This window comes from Vitis vinifera, chromosome 4 (assembly GCF_030704535.1).
Source record: "Vitis vinifera cultivar Pinot Noir 40024 chromosome 4, ASM3070453v1".
NCBI lineage: Eukaryota > Viridiplantae > Streptophyta > Magnoliopsida > Vitales > Vitaceae > Vitis > Vitis vinifera.
Window position 1 is genome coordinate 10152418 of NC_081808.1, and position 19749 is coordinate 10172166.

The 19749-nt window shown below is 34.9% G+C and overlaps 1 protein-coding gene across 4 annotated transcripts; it reads left to right on the top strand.

Moving 5' to 3' along the window:
- Positions 1-2584: 2584 nt before the first annotated feature.
- Positions 2585-10520, top strand: LOC100252989 (2-(3-amino-3-carboxypropyl)histidine synthase subunit 1). 4 transcript variants are annotated; one of them, XM_010648399.3, is made up of 3 exons: positions 2586-4147; positions 8758-8930; positions 10095-10520. In XM_010648399.3, the coding sequence occupies exon 1, from the start codon at positions 2670-2672 to the stop codon at positions 4053-4055; it is 1386 nt and encodes a 461-aa protein (XP_010646701.1). In that variant the 5' UTR covers positions 2586-2669; the 3' UTR covers positions 4056-4147; positions 8758-8930; positions 10095-10520. The 4 variants fall into 4 exon arrangements, with proteins under 4 accessions (XP_002265458.1, XP_010646701.1, XP_059592293.1 ...); XM_059736310.1 differs by having other exon boundaries at positions 10102-10520; XM_002265422.4 differs by lacking the exon at positions 8758-8930 and having other exon boundaries at positions 2585-4147.
- Positions 10521-19749: the final 9229 nt, after the last annotated feature.

Below are 19749 nucleotides of genomic sequence, written 5' to 3' on the forward strand. Positions count from 1 at the left end.
AGCTTCCAATCTCCTTTACACTTGGATTCCAACTCCAATGAGCTCTTACACAATCTCTTCAAGATTCAACTCTCTTGAAGGCTTTAACACTCAAATTTTACAAGAATGAATCTCTCAACCTAGCTTAATGATAGCTCAAATACAAATCAAAGTTAGGATGAAACACAAAGGTGCACTAAAGGATATGCAAGTGTAGATTTAATGCACCAAGAAAAAAATGAAAGTTTTTAAGGCAAGAACAAGTGGGTAGACAATTGAATGTAAGTGTTCTCTATGTCATAAATGAAGTGGAGTTCTCAATTTATAGGTTTCTAACCTTGGGAGCCAAGAAAAATAAAAAGTAGCCTCAACCGGTCGAGTTGGGGGTTGACCGGTTCACTAGGCGTTGAGGGTGCTTCAACCGAACCTCCTTGGATGAGAGACTGTGTTTTTAACACTCCTCGACCGAACCTTGACCGGGCAAGGGCAATCGGTCGACCGGTTCTCTGGCCGATTGAGTCGGTTGGCCAATGCCTCGACCGATTTAACCTTTTGGCCCCGAAAACCTATCATTTTCAGTTTTTTTTTTTTTTAAATACTTAGGCAAGGTCTTTAGGTAAATTAATATATCAATTTTGAAACATTTTGCCTAAGGTACATTTGATAAAACTTGGGTTTTAATGAAATTGTAACTTTAAAGAATAAATTGAGTTTTCAAAGATGCATGAAATGATATGTAAAACCTAAGAGCACCCATGCATTCATCTTACATTTGTTTCCTATGATTAAAAGTCTTCCAAATGTCTCGATCTTGTATCAATTAGATCATTTGACGAATTTCCAAATTAATACCCGAGGTTCTTTACAATTCAAACCAATTAGTAACTTAATCATGATTTGTTATCATCAAAACCTGATTAAGAGAACTCTTGGGCTAACAAAAACAAATATAATTAAAAGCAAAAAACATTCATTCCTTTTTCTAACTATCACTCTTCTCCCAATTACGTTCTTAGTCAGCCTTCTCAAGCTCTTTCACCTCTTTGATCTCCTCGACCTCTTCTACCTCCTCATGACCCAATTGTCTCCTTGATTCAAAAGTAGAGTGACTTACAATGTAAAAGATAGAATGATGGAAACTAAGTATCAAGGATGATAAAGGTAATATTGAGAGGTTGATAATTTCTACATTATTAGATTATAGATGCTAGTTTATAGGAAGTCTACATATAATGGATGGTTAGCCATAGACTTGAGAAATTAATTAAATTGGATTTAATCAATTTATTTATCAATATAAATTTCATAGGATACTAAAATGTAATTAATTCTTTATATTGAGATGTTGAGTCAACTTCAGAATTGAATATTGATGAAAGTAGTATTTTTCTATGAGTTTTAATGGTCTCCTTTTTTAGCTTGCATTCCTTGGTGAGACGTTATTTTAGGGATTTATGAGTTTCTTATTTATAAGTGTGCATAAGTATATTTTGGTAAAAAGGTAAGGTTGCATAAAGAACTTATGAATTATATTTTTAGATTTGATTATTTAATTAATTGAAATCCAGTATGACTAATTAATTAATTAATTAATACCCAATGGATTAGATTAAGTGATCTAAACCTAATATTGGTTTAAGTCACTTAAGTCCACAAAGAAGTTTATATAAAGTCCCTTTAGGGTTCAATGTTAGAGTCTTTTATCCATTGTCTCCCAAAGAGAAAACCCTAGCCTCCATCATTGCAAAGAGAGAAGTCCACCATTTTCTATTACTACACTTCAGTAGAAAGCCTCATGTGGAAGATCCCTAGATTTCAATATCCACTTTACCAATTGAATTTAATTTGGAAACATCCAGATCAATGGTGAAGTTTTTAAAACCCCTAGATCTAATGTTTTAATGCATATATATATATATATATATATGCTTTTGTTGCTATTATATCTAAGATGATAGATGCATGCACAACCTTCAATCCAAGGTTTGAAATGTAGTTTTTCCAAATATTCTAACATTCACTGATAGAAGGGGCCCTCCTTTAGGGATATGTGAGGATCAAGCCTTGGGAACAACAATGGGTCACATAGTCATCAAGAGGGTGAGTAGGAACAACAATCCTTCTTCTAAGATTAACTGATGTGATTACTAGATGACCTTCCTCATCATCAAAGATGAGGTCGTTCTTCCCTTCTAACATTTGATCAATGACTTGATCAGTTAGAATATTTAGGTTGGAATAAGCATTCATGCTCAAGATGAAATGACAATAATAAGTCAAAGTAGTCGATCCTTACATCACAATTCTAAGATGAACAATCACAGGGTTACAACTACGAGAATCCCTTTCTAAAGAGGGAAGGATTTGGTGAAAGCGGTCACAAGTGGATGTATCAATATAGTAAAATTTATTTTGATCTGGCATACATTGTATAAATAAAAAAACATATTAGAGACTATTTGTAATGCAAAATATGAAAAATAAAAGAATACACATATAAAGACATTATTTTTTTTCTTAGCTTCTAATCCCCATAATAATAATATGTGTGTGTATATATATGTATATATATATATATATATATCTTTTTATTTAATTCTGAGATGGAATTTGTATATTGATTTCAAAAGCGAAGTAAAGGGTATATACTCTCTTATGCCTAGAAGTGGAGATTCATCGTGAGTGAAGCGATGGAGCAGCAGAGAGACACGGTTCTTGTAGCCTCTCAAAACCCTAACCCCGTCTCTTTCACTAAGAAATCGTCATCTTCTTCAGGGCCGAAACGCTTCGTGAAGAACCAGATTCCTGACTCCATCATCAACAATGCTGCTCTCAACGCCGCCATTGCTCTTCTCCCTTCCAACTACAACTTCGAGGTCCACAAGTGCGTGTGGCGAATCCTCTCCTCACGCGCCAAGCGTGTCGCCCTCCAGTTTCCCGAAGGTCTCCTCATGTACTCCCTCCACCTCTCTGACATCTTCACCTCCTACGCCGGCGCCGACCACTGCCTCGTCCTCGGTGACGTCACCTACGGTGCCTGTTGCGTCGACGACCTCTCCGCCGCCGCCCTGGAGGCTGACCTCCTCATTCACTACGGCCACAGCTGCCTCGTCCCCATCGATGCTACCTCCATCCCATGCCTCTATGTCTTTGTCGAAATCGCTATCGATGTGGACCTCCTCATTGGTACGGTGAAGCTCAATCTCCCTCCCGCCGGGCAAATCGTCCTTGCCGGAACAATTCAATTCTCCTCGGCCATCCGTGCTGCCAAGCCCGAGCTGGAGAAGGCGGGGTTTAGGGTTTTGATTCCACAATCGAAACCCTTGTCTGCGGGGGAGGTTCTAGGTTGCACTGCGCCGAAGATCTCCAAAACATCCTTTATCTCTGATGACGTTGTTGCTGTGTTTGTTGCGGATGGGAGGTTTCATCTGGAGGCTTTTATGATAGCGAATCCGGCGATTAAAGCTTACCGATATGATCCTTACATTGGGCGTTTGTTGTTGGAGGAGTATGATCACAAGGGCATGAAGGATTCGAGGAAAAATGCGATTTTGAAAGCGAGGGAGGGGAAGAATTGGGGCATTGTGCTGGGGACATTGGGGAGGCAGGGGAATCCGAGGATTCTTAATATGTTGCAGGATAGAATGAGGGAAAAGGGTTTCTCTTGGACGGTGGTTTTGATGTCTGAGATATCTCCAGCAAGGGTGTTACTGTTTGGGGACTCTGTGGATGCTTGGATTCAGATTGCTTGTCCTCGGCTCTCCATTGATTGGGGTGATGCTTTTGGGAAGCCGTTATTGAATCCATTTGAGGCTGAGATTGCTCTTGGTTTTATACCTGGTTGGTGGGAGAAAGCTTCAATAGCTAATTCAGATTGCATCAAGAATGGATTGTGTTGTAATGATAACTGTGACAATGGTGTTTGTGCAAAAGACAAGGTAGATGTTTCCCAAGACTATCCGATGGATTATTATGCCCAGGATGGAGGGGAATGGAATTCCTCTTATGCCAAAAAGTCGACCCGGCCTTCTCGGAGAAATGTTTCATCTTGTACCGGTAATGGTGCCATCTCCTAATTATCAATCCAAGAGGCCACAGTTACATGTAGAGATGCCATTGCATACAATGTTGTGCTTTTGATGGAGGACAACCAAATCTCCCAATTCAGGTTCTTATAGATACAATTTTTTTTAACCTTATTAGTAATGATATTGTTGCTGAATATTTTTCTGTTCCGCTTTCATATTTAGATTGTGATCTATTCAAAATTACAGAAATGGTATGTTTTTTGCAATAACTGATTGGGAAGTGATTTTGGATTTTACTTACTGGGAATCTTGTTGGTGGATAGAGGAGTTATGCAAAGTCAGTTTCCTGTAATAGGCTGTCCAAATTTTCCTGAAAATTTTGTCCAATTTTTAGACATGGCAAAATTCCAGATAGTATCCTGCTTATTTTTAAACAATGTTCAGTACTCACAATTCTGACGGTGGTCTCACCTTGATCAATTACATTGGTCTGGAAGACATTACTTCATCAGTTGGCCTTCCTTTTGCATTCTCTCCATGCTTAGTTATTTGGGGAGTCCAGGGACTTCAGTTTTCATTTTTCTGCCTCCTAACCTCTATCCGCTCCACAGCATGGAGACTAGTCGAGACAGACCCTAAGACAGAAAAGAGATTAATTGTCACTGTAGGTGACTGGATTCTTCAGAACTGAAAGGAGTAGAGAGTTACAACCTGACATGGTGTCCCATGGATGAGTGCCCCATTTGTATGTTCAGCTGTGGATCTGCTTGTATTCTGGTTGAGGCCATTTTATAAAGGAGGCTTTTCTATGTACAGTGAATAAGTGGAGAGCTCTTGATATAAATGAATTGATCTGAAGAATATTTTGTAAATAATCTCTCATTTTGACACATCCATCTTATCTTTATATATTTATTTAAACTACAAATTTAGTATTAATGGCTAACCAGAGAATGAAGATTTGCCTCAGTACGCATTTAGAAAGATACATCATTGTTCCAAAGGGCTTGAAGGATTGCTGCCTCCCAAAGCAACTGGAACATCAAAAACTGCTGTTATTGTTGGACAATTTTTTAAAAGGCTAAAGGCAGTCTTGAGGCATAGGCGTTTTACCCAAATGATGCGAGATTTAAACCTTGAGGCAGAATGAGGCATAAGTCTCGACTAAAAATAAATAAATTAAAATGAAAAATGAGAAAAATACTAATAAAGTCACTAGAAAATGGAATAACCAAAAAAAAAAAATGTAAACTTCATATTATGATAAAATTAATTATTTTTTTTGTTGTTAATAGTTTTTTATTTAGTTACTTTTCTCTCGTATAAAATTTAGCTCTTTCGCATAGTTTCATCAAATAATTTTCAACATTACTATCACTAGTAGGATTCTCTTAGGAGTATTATCATATTCAATTGCTATATTAGCCTTCCAATTAGAGTTAATATCCACCAATTCTTCTTGTTTGTCTACCAATTGCAGTGATATCTTTTCTTATCTATCAATAATAAGATAATGATTTATATATGAAATCAACCATTAGGACATTTAATAATTCCCCTATTTTTTCTTGTCAATCTCTATTTTCCCCTTTATTTAAAAGGTTAATTGGAAGTCTACTAAGCCCTTACTTTGTAAAAGATTTAATCAAGTTGGGACTCCATGCAATTCATCCAAGAAAAAAAAAAAGGTTGGGACCCAATGCAAAACTCATGAAATCTATATCAAAAGTCCACAAAAGCATGGATGATAGAACCTATCAATTGAATATTGAGGATTAAACTTCTTGTAAAATATATGTTAAAAGCCTACAAAGGTTGAAAACCCTTTAGATGTTTGACCTCAAAGCTGTAAGCCTCGACAGGGTGAGGCTTGCGCCTCAATTACTTTAACTGAGACTATAGCCTCAATTACCTTAACTGAGTCTATAGCCTCAAGGCTAATTTGTTGAGCCTTGTCTTGAGCCTCGCCTCAAGGCGTAAGCCTCAATCTCGATCACTGAAGATTATATCTCCTCTAATAGCACTTAGGAGATTCTTACACCTCAATTACTTTAACTGAGGCTATAGCCTCGATTACCTTAACTGAGGCTTTAGCCTCAAGGCTAATTTGTTGAGCCTTGTCTTGAGCCTCGCCTCAAGGCGCAAGCCTCAATCTTGATCACTGAATATCTCCTCTATCAGCACTTAGGAGATTCTTGGATTTAGCTTCAAATACGCACCAAAATGATCTAATACACCTCTTATTTTAACAAGGCTTTTCTGCACATCTCCCTGAGCTTGATTTTTAGTTTCCGTTAATCTTATATGTGATCCTGTGGATTATGGTGATTACAATCAAACCTTTGGCGGATTATGGTGATTACAAATCATACCTTGGGAGCACTTCCTGCTTGTACACATTTTTTCATTCTTTCATTGTTGTTACTTGTATTCTTCCTTGTTTTTCCACAGTTGTGTCTCTTTGCAATGAACTCCCTGCTATGACTTTTCTTTGTGAGTCCTTCCCCTGCATGATCGAGGCTTAAACAATCTTTTTAGTGTGATTAATATCTTGTGGCAGTCATAATGCTTAGACTGGTTCCCCTCTTTGTATGCCTTTGCGGCTTTTAAAGAGGCTTGGTTAGTGGAGTTGTGGGACTCTTCGGGAGAGGAAGGGGTTTGGAGACCTAGGTTCTCTAGGCCCTTCAATGACTGGGAGGTGGAGGAAGTGGAGAGATTACTTTTGACAATTCAAGGAAGGAGGCTTAATCTTAATTTGGAAGATAGAGTGCTGTGGAAAGAGACTAAGGACGGGATTTTCTCTGTCAAATCTCTTTATAGTGCTCTAGTTTCAAGAAGTGTTGTTCAGTTTCCTAGTAGCATCATTTGGAGCCCCTGTGTTCCTACTAAAGTGGGTTCTTTTGCTTGGGAAGCCTCTTGGGGTAAGGTGTTAACTTTGGATCAACTTAAAAAGAGGGGGTGGATTTTAGCTAATAGATGTTTCCTTTGTTGTGCAGAAGAAGAGTCTATTGATTATATTCTAATTCATTGCACCAAGGCAAGAGTTTTATGGGAGTTATTGGTTGCTCTTTTTGGCGTAATTTGGGTCCTTCCTTATTCGGTTAGAGATACCCTTCTTGGTTGGTGTGGTATTAACATGGGCAAGAAGCATAGTAAGTTGTGGATGACAACCCCTTTGTGTCTTTTTTGGGTGGTTTGGAAGGAAAGAAATAGGATTGCATTTGAAGATGAGGAGCTTTTGATTCATAGGTTGAAAAATTCTTTTGTTTGTAATATTTGGTTTTGGACTAAGTCGATTTTAGATGAAGGACCTCTTCCTTTAGTCAGTTTTTGTGATTGGTTGGGTTCTAGTTGAGGACTGATGATTTTTTCTATCCCCTCTTCTTTTTGTTCTTGCTTTTTGGCGCCTCTTGTATACCCCTTGTATGCTTTTGGGTCAGCCTTAAGGTGCCCTTTTTTCTAATATATTTTTTCTGTGTTTACTTATCAAAAAAAAATAATGCTTAGACTGGTTCCTTGTCAAGGGATTCCCTTGCAATAGAAGTGGCCACTTCAAACCTTATGTCCTTTCCGTGTTGGAAAATTCTCTACTCTATGATGTATTGAGTGGAGTCAAGATAAGTTTTAGTTTTGTGTCTCTCACTTTTTGATCTTCATTTTTCTGTCCCTGGCACATAATTGGCTGTTTTTTGCCTTTCCTTTGATCTTGGTTTGGTTGGTACTAGTTATGATCACTATATGTAGAGTCATAGACAAGTTCATAAGATACTCTTCTGGGTCCATATATTTGTTGGCTCATGCGAATGGGCCTTCTGGACTCAATAGTTTCTTCATGGCCAGTGAATGGAATAAGACCAGGGAGATTGTTAGTCTCCTTTTGAAGATTATCACTGTTGTTGTATCATTCCATTTTTCAATCGTCAAAGTCTAATCGCTAAATTTTTTACATAGTCTTGAATAACTCTGTTTCTAGTTTCTGAAAAAGATTGAACAATGAGTCAGATATAGAAATTTATGATAGAACTTTTAAAGCTGGTGGGTAGTTGATGAACCAGAAAGGGCAGGAATAAGTTAAAGGAGAAGTCTTTGCCTAGTGATGCATCTTGTCCAAGTTCCAAGGTGATTACTTGTTGAAAATGCATGCTTGTGCTTAGAACAACTCCTTTTGGTCTTCCAAGGCTGTCAATTGATTCTTGCCTTCCTTATCAGGCTGGTAAATGATCTTAGCCCATGCGATTATTGTCGTTCAGAGCAATGCTTGGAAAAACTCCATCTAGGCTTTCATGGCCATCCAGAGGATCCATCCTATCCTTATCAAGCAGCTGCTTGGCCATCTTAGTTCATACCTTATTTTTGTTGTGGCCTTTTGTATTTGATTCTGCACACATGGAGCAAATTTTGGACTTGAGATTGCTTGGTTGAGCAAATTTTGAATGCTATACTTGGACCACCTGACCCAAGCTGTCTAGAGTCTAGAGCCTGCAAGAATACTCTGGCAAGGGAAGAGTGTAGGGACCCTAACAGGCAAGTTGACTTACTCCTGCACAAGGAGTAACTTAGGCTGTTGCTTGTACCTTTCATTCAAAGTTATTGTCCTTTTCAGTTTTGCAAGCACCAATGGAAAAATACTACTATAGGATCTCAATGTGAAGCGTGTACTTTTTTGGTTGATTCTAATGGCTCTGTGGATGCTGAGATGACTTTTAAGATTATTGACCCAACATTACACTTAACGATTCCACCAATGCAGATTATCAACCTGAGAAACTGAGGAATAAAGGTAGTGGCATCAGACATAGAGGACCAGTTGCCGACAAGGAAGTGTCTCCATGAGATCTCTCTTTGGAATCAATGAAAGTAGGCCTGCTTAGGAGTCCATGCTCAAGTGAGTGCTTGGTGCATGGTAAAACAACTTCAGACATTGTGAGTCTCACAAAAACTGATGACTGAATGCATATCATGACAATCTTTATAATTTTCTCCAATTGTGCTTCACATTCCTCTGGGACTGATCTCTTATTTACCAACTTGCAATGCTTGTCATCCTTGTAAAGTTTCCATGCCTAAAGACACAATTATATCAAAATACAAGACTAGGGAATTTAAGGAACACTAATCATGTAAGAGCTCAATTGCAATGATTAAGGTTGATTAATGCAAGGTAGGTACTTATACATATAACCTATCTTTCTCGAAGCAGATTTTTTAAACTCATTTTTGAAGATATGGGGATAGGAGAAAACCCTTAATGACTTTTCTTGCTTATGGGATGGTAAGAGTATTATAATTTTGGAAACTTATCCATTCAAGCGAGTATTTGGTGATCAACCTTCATTTAATTGCACTTCCTGCATTCAAGGACTACAACACCATAGCTGCAGGTATCAAGGTTCTCTTATAAATGTCCATGGATTCTATATTCAGGTGCAGTGAAGCCTCTGAAACATATGAGATCTAGAAATAGTCACCCTTACAGGTGGAGATAGAATATAAGCAAATGGTGTGTAATCTACTTGCTTTAGGCAGCAGGAATATATTTTAGTTCTAATCTCAGTTGTGGGTTAAAATGCAGGTCCGAATATATATGGTGTTTGTACTAGTCTAATGTGATACAAACTTGTGTTCTCTCAATACTCAAAATTCTAATTTCTTTTATTTTTCCTACACTGCATGGTGGAATGAATAGTTTTTTCATATAAGGCAATCAAATGCATAGGGATCATTGAACACTGCACGGTCATAGTGCAACTTCCAGTGTTCTCATTGTTGACCACAAGGGTATCCTATTTTCTGTTGAAGACAGTTCATCAGGTGTGTGTTTTTCGTGGTTTGATTTGATTTGATCTGGAAGATGATGAGTTCATGATACTTGGTTTGTGTACTTGAATTTAGAGGCTGTGACATGAAGTTGATATATGATGAAATGCTTAAATGAGTGGTACCTCAAACCATGCTTCTAGTTATTTTCCAAATTTCAAATTATTCACAGTATCCAATCATTTGAATTCCAAGGCCTTTTTTTTTTTTTTTTGGTTATGTTTTGACTTGATTTATTTTAGTATTCTTATGTAGTTTTCTCTTGCCCAGAAAACAGATGGCTTTTACTTCCTCTGTCACCATAAGAATTCAGAATCTTCTGTTCTTATTGGAAGTGGACCTCTTGATGTATATTGCTGAAGAAGACCAGAAATTGCAAGCATTCTATACATGGGTTACCCAGTTGGGGTAGTGCAAAAATGCTGGGAGAAATTCATCTTTGGAGATTCAACTTTTAAGTGAGGTTGGTATAAAAAAGTTTGAATGTGTTCATGACAAATCTAGATGCCGCATGGAAATGGAATCATCTAAATTCGTTTCGCATAGCATCTGAGGGTATCCTTGAATGGACAATATAGTCAGCATTAGAAACAATCAGGGGGTAATGAATCCTCCCTTGAAATCCTAAGATAGTGAAAACAAACACACTTCAAATACCATTTAGAATATAAAAGGATGGTTTGAGTTGAGCATGAATTTATTACTATTCAGGTTGAGCTATACAGTTTACTAACTTCAAGTTGCAGGTGTTACCATTTTTCAGTATTGAGCACTGTTTTTCCATCTCCTTATGCTCGTGTGCATAAATTATGGTAATGTAATTGAAAACATTGAGCTTCACCTTGAGAGAGGTAAAAAGTACCCGGTATATGCGGTATATAATTGTATTCATATTCTATCATATTATCGAGAATTGGTTGACTGTAAAAATAAATAAACTGATAAAAATTTCCATAATAATTTTCAAATGCAAACAATTTTTGAGATGACAAAAAATGAATGGGTGATTTTACCATATTGGTATGATAATGTGGAATAAGGGATATATTGGATACTTCCATACTTTCTCGTAGAGAAGTTGTGCAAGAGCATGACAGAAGTTTTAATTCTAAATTCTCCTTCACTGTGCCTCATGGTTACACACTGTGGTATGGTTCCATGAAGGAAGGAGAAAAAGGATGCTTATTTTATCATAGCAATGAATTTTTTTAACCTTAATTTTCTGCAAGAGTTATTTTGTGGAGCAAACATTTTATGCAGTGGAGGAACAAAATATGCTTCCGTGTATAGGTTGAATTTACTGTATGAAGGGAGTTTTTGAGTCTTAAAAACGAGATGGGGGTTCTTCCTAGCGTTGAATATCTTGAGACATGTTGTCACTGAACCACTGTGACGAGGAATTGGATAGGAGTGCTTTCATCAACGAAAGGAATTGTTATTTTTTTCACGCCTTTAAGCTATGTTGGGGAATTTTTTTTTAATTGAGAATTATCCCCCTGATAAAATCCCTTAAATGAATTTTTTTTTTTTTTTTAATGAGTCATAGAAAGGATGTAAAAGAAAAAAATTAGAGGAAAAATTATCCAAGAGGATGGCTGACATTGATATAACGACTTCAAAGGGCGAATTGTTTTGATTAGTGCTAGGGAGGTAAGGGAAAAGTGAAAAAAATTTCTTTAAAAGCCATGTAGGTTAATATTGGGCAAAAATATCGAAAACAACCTCTAATAACTAAAAATGGTTCGTTTCATTCACTTTTCTTAAGATTTTGACAAAATATGTCTAGTGTTTATAGGTTTGAAATTTCATTAAATACTCCTTTTATTTTGAGTAACGAGGGATAAGTGAAAATTAGAAATGATAATAATGAGAAAGTAATTGATGAAATTTCAAACCAATATTATTTTTTAAGAAAATTAGATTGTTTGGGTAATAACAATATTATTTTTTTAAAGAAAAATCTTGTGTAATAACAAATGTCTTTCATTTATACAATAAATAAAAACCTTACCCAGAGACATCAAATTTGAAGTCTGGGGTGTCATCGTCGCTTTCACTTGATCTTTGAGTTAGAGATGATAACCTTTGGGTTAGAGATGACACCTTTGGGTGAGAGATGATAATAACTAAACGAGATGATAATAATTGATCTAATGGTTAAAAAGAAGAAAAAAACAACTTAATGAAATACTCACAAAATATATAATTTCCCTTTATTTATTTATATTTTTTTTCCCTTTTGTGAGATTTCTTTAAATGTTTTTTAATTTTTAAATTTTCTCTATTTCTTTTCAACAATGCATCAAGTGGATAATGCTAATGTACTAGTATAATGTTTTGGATGTCAATTGGATATAAAAAAGCTTCTCTAAAACTATTATTTTTATTATAAGATACAAGTATAATGCATATGTATTACACTTATAATATAAATACACTAACATCATGATACATTACGATAAAACCTAATTTAAAAAATTTTGCATTTTTGTATGTAATTGATAGTTGTGGTTATTTTGTTATATCGCTGACATGCTTAATGTGATAAACCGACCTTAATTAGAAGTCAAATGAAATAGGAATGTGAATTAACAACATTTTTAGACTTTTTATAAAATTCAATTAGTAATTTCAATGCATCATGTCATTGATACTTATACACTAGTATGATATCTTGGATGCCATTGGAGCATAACAAGACATCTCAAAGACTTTTTATTTCATTCAATTAATTTGATTTAGTTAACTTCCACTCAGTTTGCTCAAAACAATTTTCATAATTTTTTTACTATTTTAGAATAGGACAAGTTTATTAAATTGTTCTTTACTAATACATTGAATTGATTTGTAAATACAAAGATTAATGAGGTATAGATAGACATATTTGAGACTTTTTATTTTTATTTTTTATAATTGTAAGTATGATACAAATGGTTTACACTTACAACATAAATATATTAACATTATGATACATTACGATAAGACCCATGTGGACCCCGCATTTCGGCTCATGCGTTTCCCACTCGACGGCGAGCTCGATTTTAATTCGAAAAGAAATGATTTTATTGATTAAGAAAATGACTTGGAGTCGCCACTTATTTTTGTTTTATTTTTAAAAGGGTAAACAAAATAAGAAAGAAAACCCTAAGTGTGACTCCTGATTTTTGGAAAAGGTGGCCTATGAAAACCGAATCGGGTTCGGGGGTCAGGTTACTTATCGGAAAGGTATGGTATGGACCATAACACCCCTCTAAGTCCCTAAAGTCGGGTCTCTACTAATAGAATGAAGCTGATGTGGCAATCAACGAGAAAGCCAATGGATACTCACCTAAATTATGCATAATATGATAATCAAAACACGCAATAGAGATTGACTAGAATGGGAGTGGATGCGTACCTCGACCACGAGCCACAATGCGCTATCAAGAAACAGGATTAGTGCACAATTGATGAATACAAAACATAGCTCATACATATCGGAGCGCAAAATGAAGCTCAAGCAAAATACAATAAGCACGATAATTGACAGTCAAAAGGGATCAAACATAGGACTCCCAACAAAGCCTGATTTATTGTTCATGAGCTAATCTCACAAATCCCGTGTTTTAGAATTATGAAGGAATCTCTATGGCTTATGTAAAATCACGAAGATCAGAAGATTATTTAGGAACTGAAATGGGATTAAAACTATGTGGACCCCGCATTTCGGCTCATGCGTTTCCCACTTGACGGCGAGCTCGATTTTAATTCGAAAAGAAATGATTTTATTGATTAAGAAAATAACTTGGAGTCGCCACTTATTTTTGTTTTATTTTTAAAAGGGTAAACAAAATAAGAAAGAAAACCCTAAGTGTGACTCCTGATTTTTGGAAAAGGTGGCCTGTGAAAACCGGATCGAGTTCGGGGGTCAGGTTACTTATCGGGAAGGTATGGTATGGACCATAACACCCCCTCTAAGTCCCTAAAGTCGGGTCTCTACTAATAGAATGAAGCTGATGTGGCAATCAACGAGAAAGCCAATGGATACTCACCTAAATTATGCATAATATGATAATCAAAACACGCAATAGAGATTGACTAGAATGGGAGTGGATGCGTACCTCGACCACAAGCCACAATGCGCTATCAAGAAACAGGATTAGTGCACAATTGATGAATACAAAACATAGCTCATACATATCGGAGCGCAAAATGAAGCTCAAGCAAAATACAATAAGCACGATAATTGACAGTCAAAAGGGATCAAACATAAGGCCCCCAACAAAGCTTGATTTATTGTTCATGAGCTAATCTCACAAATCTCGTGTTTTAGAATTATGAAGGAATCTCTATGGCTTATGTAAAATCACGAAGATCAGAAGATTATTTAGGAACTGAAATGAGATTAAAACTATTCGAGTGAAATCTGGATTATTGGAGCTTGTCTGAAAATCGAAGTATTTGGAATTAAATTTAAAAAATTAGAGCTCTGGTAATTAAATTGAAATTTGTTGAAGATAATGAGAAACGGACTCTAGTGAATTGAACTGCGAGACCATAGACTTTTGAAAGTTGAATTCATAATAGTGATAGTAATAAGGTTTTGAAAGTTTGAATTAATAATAATAATAATAATATTATTATAAAAGTGTGAATTGATAATAATAATAATAGGATTTTGAGAGTTTGAATTGACAATAATAATAATACTAAGATTTTGAGAGTTGAATTAATAATAATAATAATAATAATAAGATTTTAAAAGTTGAATTAATGATAATAATAATAATAAGATTATGAAAGTGTGAATTGATAATAATAATAACAATAAGATTTTGAGAGGTGAATTAATGATGATAATAATATTAACAAATGGATGTTGAAAGTGTGAATTAATAATAATAATAACAATGAGATTTTGAAAATTGGGTTAATAATAATAATAGCAATGAGACTTTTGAAAGATGGGTTAGTAATAATAATAATAGGATTTTGAAAGTTTGGATTAATGATGATAATAATAATAATAAATAGATTTTGAAAGTTGAGTTAATAATAATAATAATAATAATAAGATTTTGAGAGTTTGGATTAATGATGATAATAGTAATAATAAATAGATGTTGGAAATGAGAATTAATAATAATGACAATGATGAGATTTTGAAAGTTTGAATTAATGATAATAATAATAATAATAATGAATAGATTCTGAAAGTTGAGTTAATAATAATAATAATAATAATAATGAGATTTTGAGAGTTTGGATTAATGATGACAATAATAATAATAAATTGATGTTAAAAATGAGAATTAATAATAATGACAATGATGAGATTTTGAAAGTTTGGATTAATAATAATAATGACAGGATTTTGAAAGTTGAGTTAATAATAATAATAATAAATGAGATCATGAGAGTTGAATTAATAATAATAATAGTAATGATAATAATAATAATAAGATTTTAAAAGTTGAATTAATAATAATAATAATAATAATAATGACAAGAATAATGATAATAACAATAGTAATAATAGTAACAATGATAACAATAATAATAACAATAATAGTAATAATAATAATAATAATAATAACAATGATAATAATAATTAACAATAATAATAGTAATAATAATAACAATGATAATAATAATTAACAACAACAACAACAACAATAATAATAATAATAATAATAATAATAATAATAATAATAATAATAACAATAATAGTAATAATAATAATAATTAATAATAATAATAATAATAATAGTAATAATGATAATAATAAATAATAATAATAATAAGTGATAATATCCATCCATCAAGCCCAAGTCCATAAGCCTAAATCCCTAAGCCTGAGCCCATATCCATATATTAAATAGAGCTTGGGCTCCATCTTCAGCATATGTTTGGCCTGGGCCCCAAATTCAAACCCAAGCCCAAAACTTCATCTTCCTCCAGCTTGCTTCTCCCTCCGCGCCTGGCTTCAGCACGATCGCCACCTCCTCGCGGCGGCAGCGGCGACGCCACCACGTCGGAAAAAACGCCAGAGAATGGCAGCCGACACCCGTCCTCTTCTCGTCGCGTCCGCGTACTCCGGCGCCTTCTTAATCCCGGCTGCGCAGAGCGCGGGAACCGCGGTCATCTGGTGGTCCGGGCTCGTGATGTGCGTCGTTCCTTCTCTTCCAACTGCATGGCGACAGTGTTGAGGGGAATGCCGCAACCGTAGCCAGCGTCGAAGGCGCGTCCCACTGTCGGTCAGTCATTGACCGCGCTGCCCATACGCCGAGCCTCGTCCCAATGGAGACCACGGGAAGGGCGAAACATGCCGTCGGTGACAAAGAAGAGGCGGACGGCAGAGATGGCAAAGGCGGCTTGCATGCGTGGCTCCCCTGCAGGTAGGCGAGTGGCTTTGGGGTTCCTATGGGAATGAGATAGGCGCGGCGTAGAGAGAAATGTGGAGGAGGGTACGCGAGAATGACAGTCATGCATGAAAAGAGAAGAAAAAAAAAAACATATTGCTGAAGCAAACCCCCTTTCACGAAAACCACTAAGCTGAATATGGATGGAAAGAAAAAACTCGAGTCTATCACAAGCAAAAGTGCGAACAATGATCTTAGACGCCTCGTAATGGACATGATGAAGTGAACCTCACCGGTTTTTCTTTCAAAAACCCATCAAGGAAACAGAGTAACCAAGCCAAAAATCATCCAAGAATATGGAAATACAGGGTTAACAGAGAACGTACCTCGGGTCTCTCCTTGGTTTGGGTTCCTCTTTCCTCGTCCGCCACCTCTAGAGTGCGTTTTTCCTCTCTCCCTCTCTCTCGCTCCCAGGAATCACCTTCCTTCCCCCTTTCTCCCTCCCAGCTCCTCTGTTTTTCCTCCTCAGCAAGCCTTCCCGCCCGTTGCTACCTGTCCCCTCTGGTGGCTAGTTGTCCTCCTCTCTAGTTGCCCCAGAGCAGCCCACTCGAGAAACCTGTCAGAAGCCGCACCCAAAAGTAATAATAACCCTAAAAAAAAAAAACCAAAGCTCCTCGGGGGGTCTACAACCCAATTTAGACTTTTTAAAACTTTTTTATAAAATTGATAGTTATGGGTTACCCTACCTTATCCTTTATAGACTTGATGTCATAGACCAATCTTAAAAGTTAGATGAAGTACTAATATATATATATATATATATATATATATATATTACTAATTTCACACATTTGGTTATTGATGAAAATAAATGGGATATAATAAATCACTTAATGAAAGTAGATTATGTTTTCATTCATTTAAAAACTTCCATGATCCCTTCCCAAACCAAACACGAAATTTTCGATTCATTTGGCTCTTGTGCTCACTTCAATCACTTATGAGAAATTCCCATATATTTTTGTTTTAAATGTAATGAGCCTATCCTCTTTTCTCTGTTCATATTCCCCCCAAAAATAAAAATATGATTACACTAATCTAAGACGAGAATATTTTGAGGATTTTTTTGACCAAACATACGTAGCTGTTGACAAAGTTATTTTTTTATTATAATTTTTTTTAATTTTAAAAATGAGATATTTACTATTATTGGTTGATTAATGGATTCTCTGGTTTTGACAAGATCATTAATGAGTTTATGAAAAAAGTCTTCCAAAGGGTCAAATTGTTTTATGATAAGTTTGGTCTTTCATAGAAATTTATGAAATAAGTTACCTTTTAAAATCTTTATCAACCTTCCAATACCTTTACAATAATTTTTTTTTTTTAAATGAAGTATAATCCATGCTTTTCACTTTCAACTTCAGTTTCTTTATTTTGTTTTTTTATTTTATTTTTATTTCATTTTTTATTTTTTAAAATTTATTATTATTATTATTATTATTATTATTAGGGGATATTGTTTTACAAATAAAATAATCTTCTAGTATTAGTTTATAATAGATGGCATTATAATAAATACAAATATAATTACTACTTAAAGGTTCCACCAAGGACGGAAATGTCACAAAAAATGGACGATATATCAAGTGTTGGTGAAGCCTGACATGAAACATTCATAAGATATATCTAATAACATAAATTTAAGAATTTATTAGATTTTTTTTTTATGATTTTTCAGGATAAATCAGGATTTTTTTTTTTGATATATTGAGATTTTTTTCTATTTTTTCAGCCGTCAAAGCGGGACGGGCAAATTGTCAAAGGTTGGAGTGGGACAAAATTTCCAAAACATTTTTGCAGGTCCAGGTGTGAAGGACAGGCTATTTGCCACTTGGGCTACCAGTTTTGTTATGAATTATGTATTACATATTATATGTAATACATTTTCTTCTAAATTTTACATGAAGTTATAAAGAACACATTTATAATAAATTAATTGACTTTAATCATTTTATTTTTAAAATTTTATATTAAAAATACTAAAACGATGAGTTAAATAAAAAAAATAAAAATAAATCTACAAATAAAATTATAAATATTTTTTACATGAAAAAGTGATTATCTTGGTACAGTAGATATTGTTTTATTATTAAATATATTTTCAAACTTTACATATATACATATACCCCTTTAAGAGCTTCAATATTACACTTTTTTAAGTGCATTAAGAAGGAAGTGCACGCTATTGCCCTATTCCTACATGATTCTCACAAAGCGCACCTTATCACAACCATAAGTGCATAATTCTCTCACCAATGAAGAGGCATGCCTCCTCAATATCATAAGTGTGCAATTCCCTCCAACAACAAAGCACACCCTAAAACACATTTACACCAATGCATTGCCTTGATCTCCTCACATTTAGCTCCTCCTAATCCTTCCAATCTTCAACGCACTTATCAAGGCAACACAAGTAATAGTGCCTCTAGGACTTTAACTGATCCATCAACATCACCATGTTCACACAAAAAAAGAGAGGTGCTACCTCCAACTCCACACTAACACATCAAGAATGATGGTTGCATTGGCACACTCAAATTATTAGCATGGGCAAGAGGCAGTGTTAGACTAGATATGACTCAAGTAGTTGGAGACAAGGAGATTTTTGACTGTAAAAATGGGAACTATGAATATACAAGTATAGGGGGATGATAGGGAAAATCATTAAGATAGATAGTTGTTCATAAGAGTAGGAGCAACAGTAACTTAGTTTTTAACTATATTCTTGAATTTTCTTTTCTTTTTGTAATCTTTCCTAGTTTTTAATATAATTAATTTTTGGTCTTTTAATTTCAGTTACAAACTAGCATTTTCTATTTTCATTTCTTTAATATTGTTTAGGCAATGTTTACCACTTTAAGGGGTGAGGGGAGTTGAGGTTTCCATATCTCAGTTTAGCTCACCATTGGTTTATTTGTGTCTAATTTAAAAGAATCTAACTATTGACAGTGGTTACAATGATCAAAAGAGTAACCATAGAGAGAAAAGGATATGTTGCGAAGATTGTAAGGGTTGTAAGTCAAGCAACCTTGGCAACATACCTATGCTCAATTGCAAAGATTCTATAAACTAAATACAAACCTATTGACATAAGGAGGAATCCATATAAATCATTTGATTATGAAGATCTAAAAGAGTGTAATTGGACTGAGTTGATCTTTGTTGAGGTGGTTATGTTCATGTCAACTAAAACCTCTTTGATATAAGCCTTTGGCTTAATCCTAAAGCTATGATTAGAGTCACAAATTGTGCTATGATGGCTCATATAGGAATGAATTATGCAAATATAAAGACTCAACTCACCCAACTAACTTGAATTGTTGCTAAGACCCTAGTTATGAATCTAATATATATCTTGAGCTAAATCTCAAGTTTAAATGATGAAAAAGATGCAAATTGTAGAAGTCATTTTTAGTCATAGTAGAGAAGAGACTAGATAAACGAGCTTTAAGAGTGTGAAACATGAGGAAAGTTTTGACAAATGAAAATGGAGAAATTCATAGAATGAAAGATGAGAAATG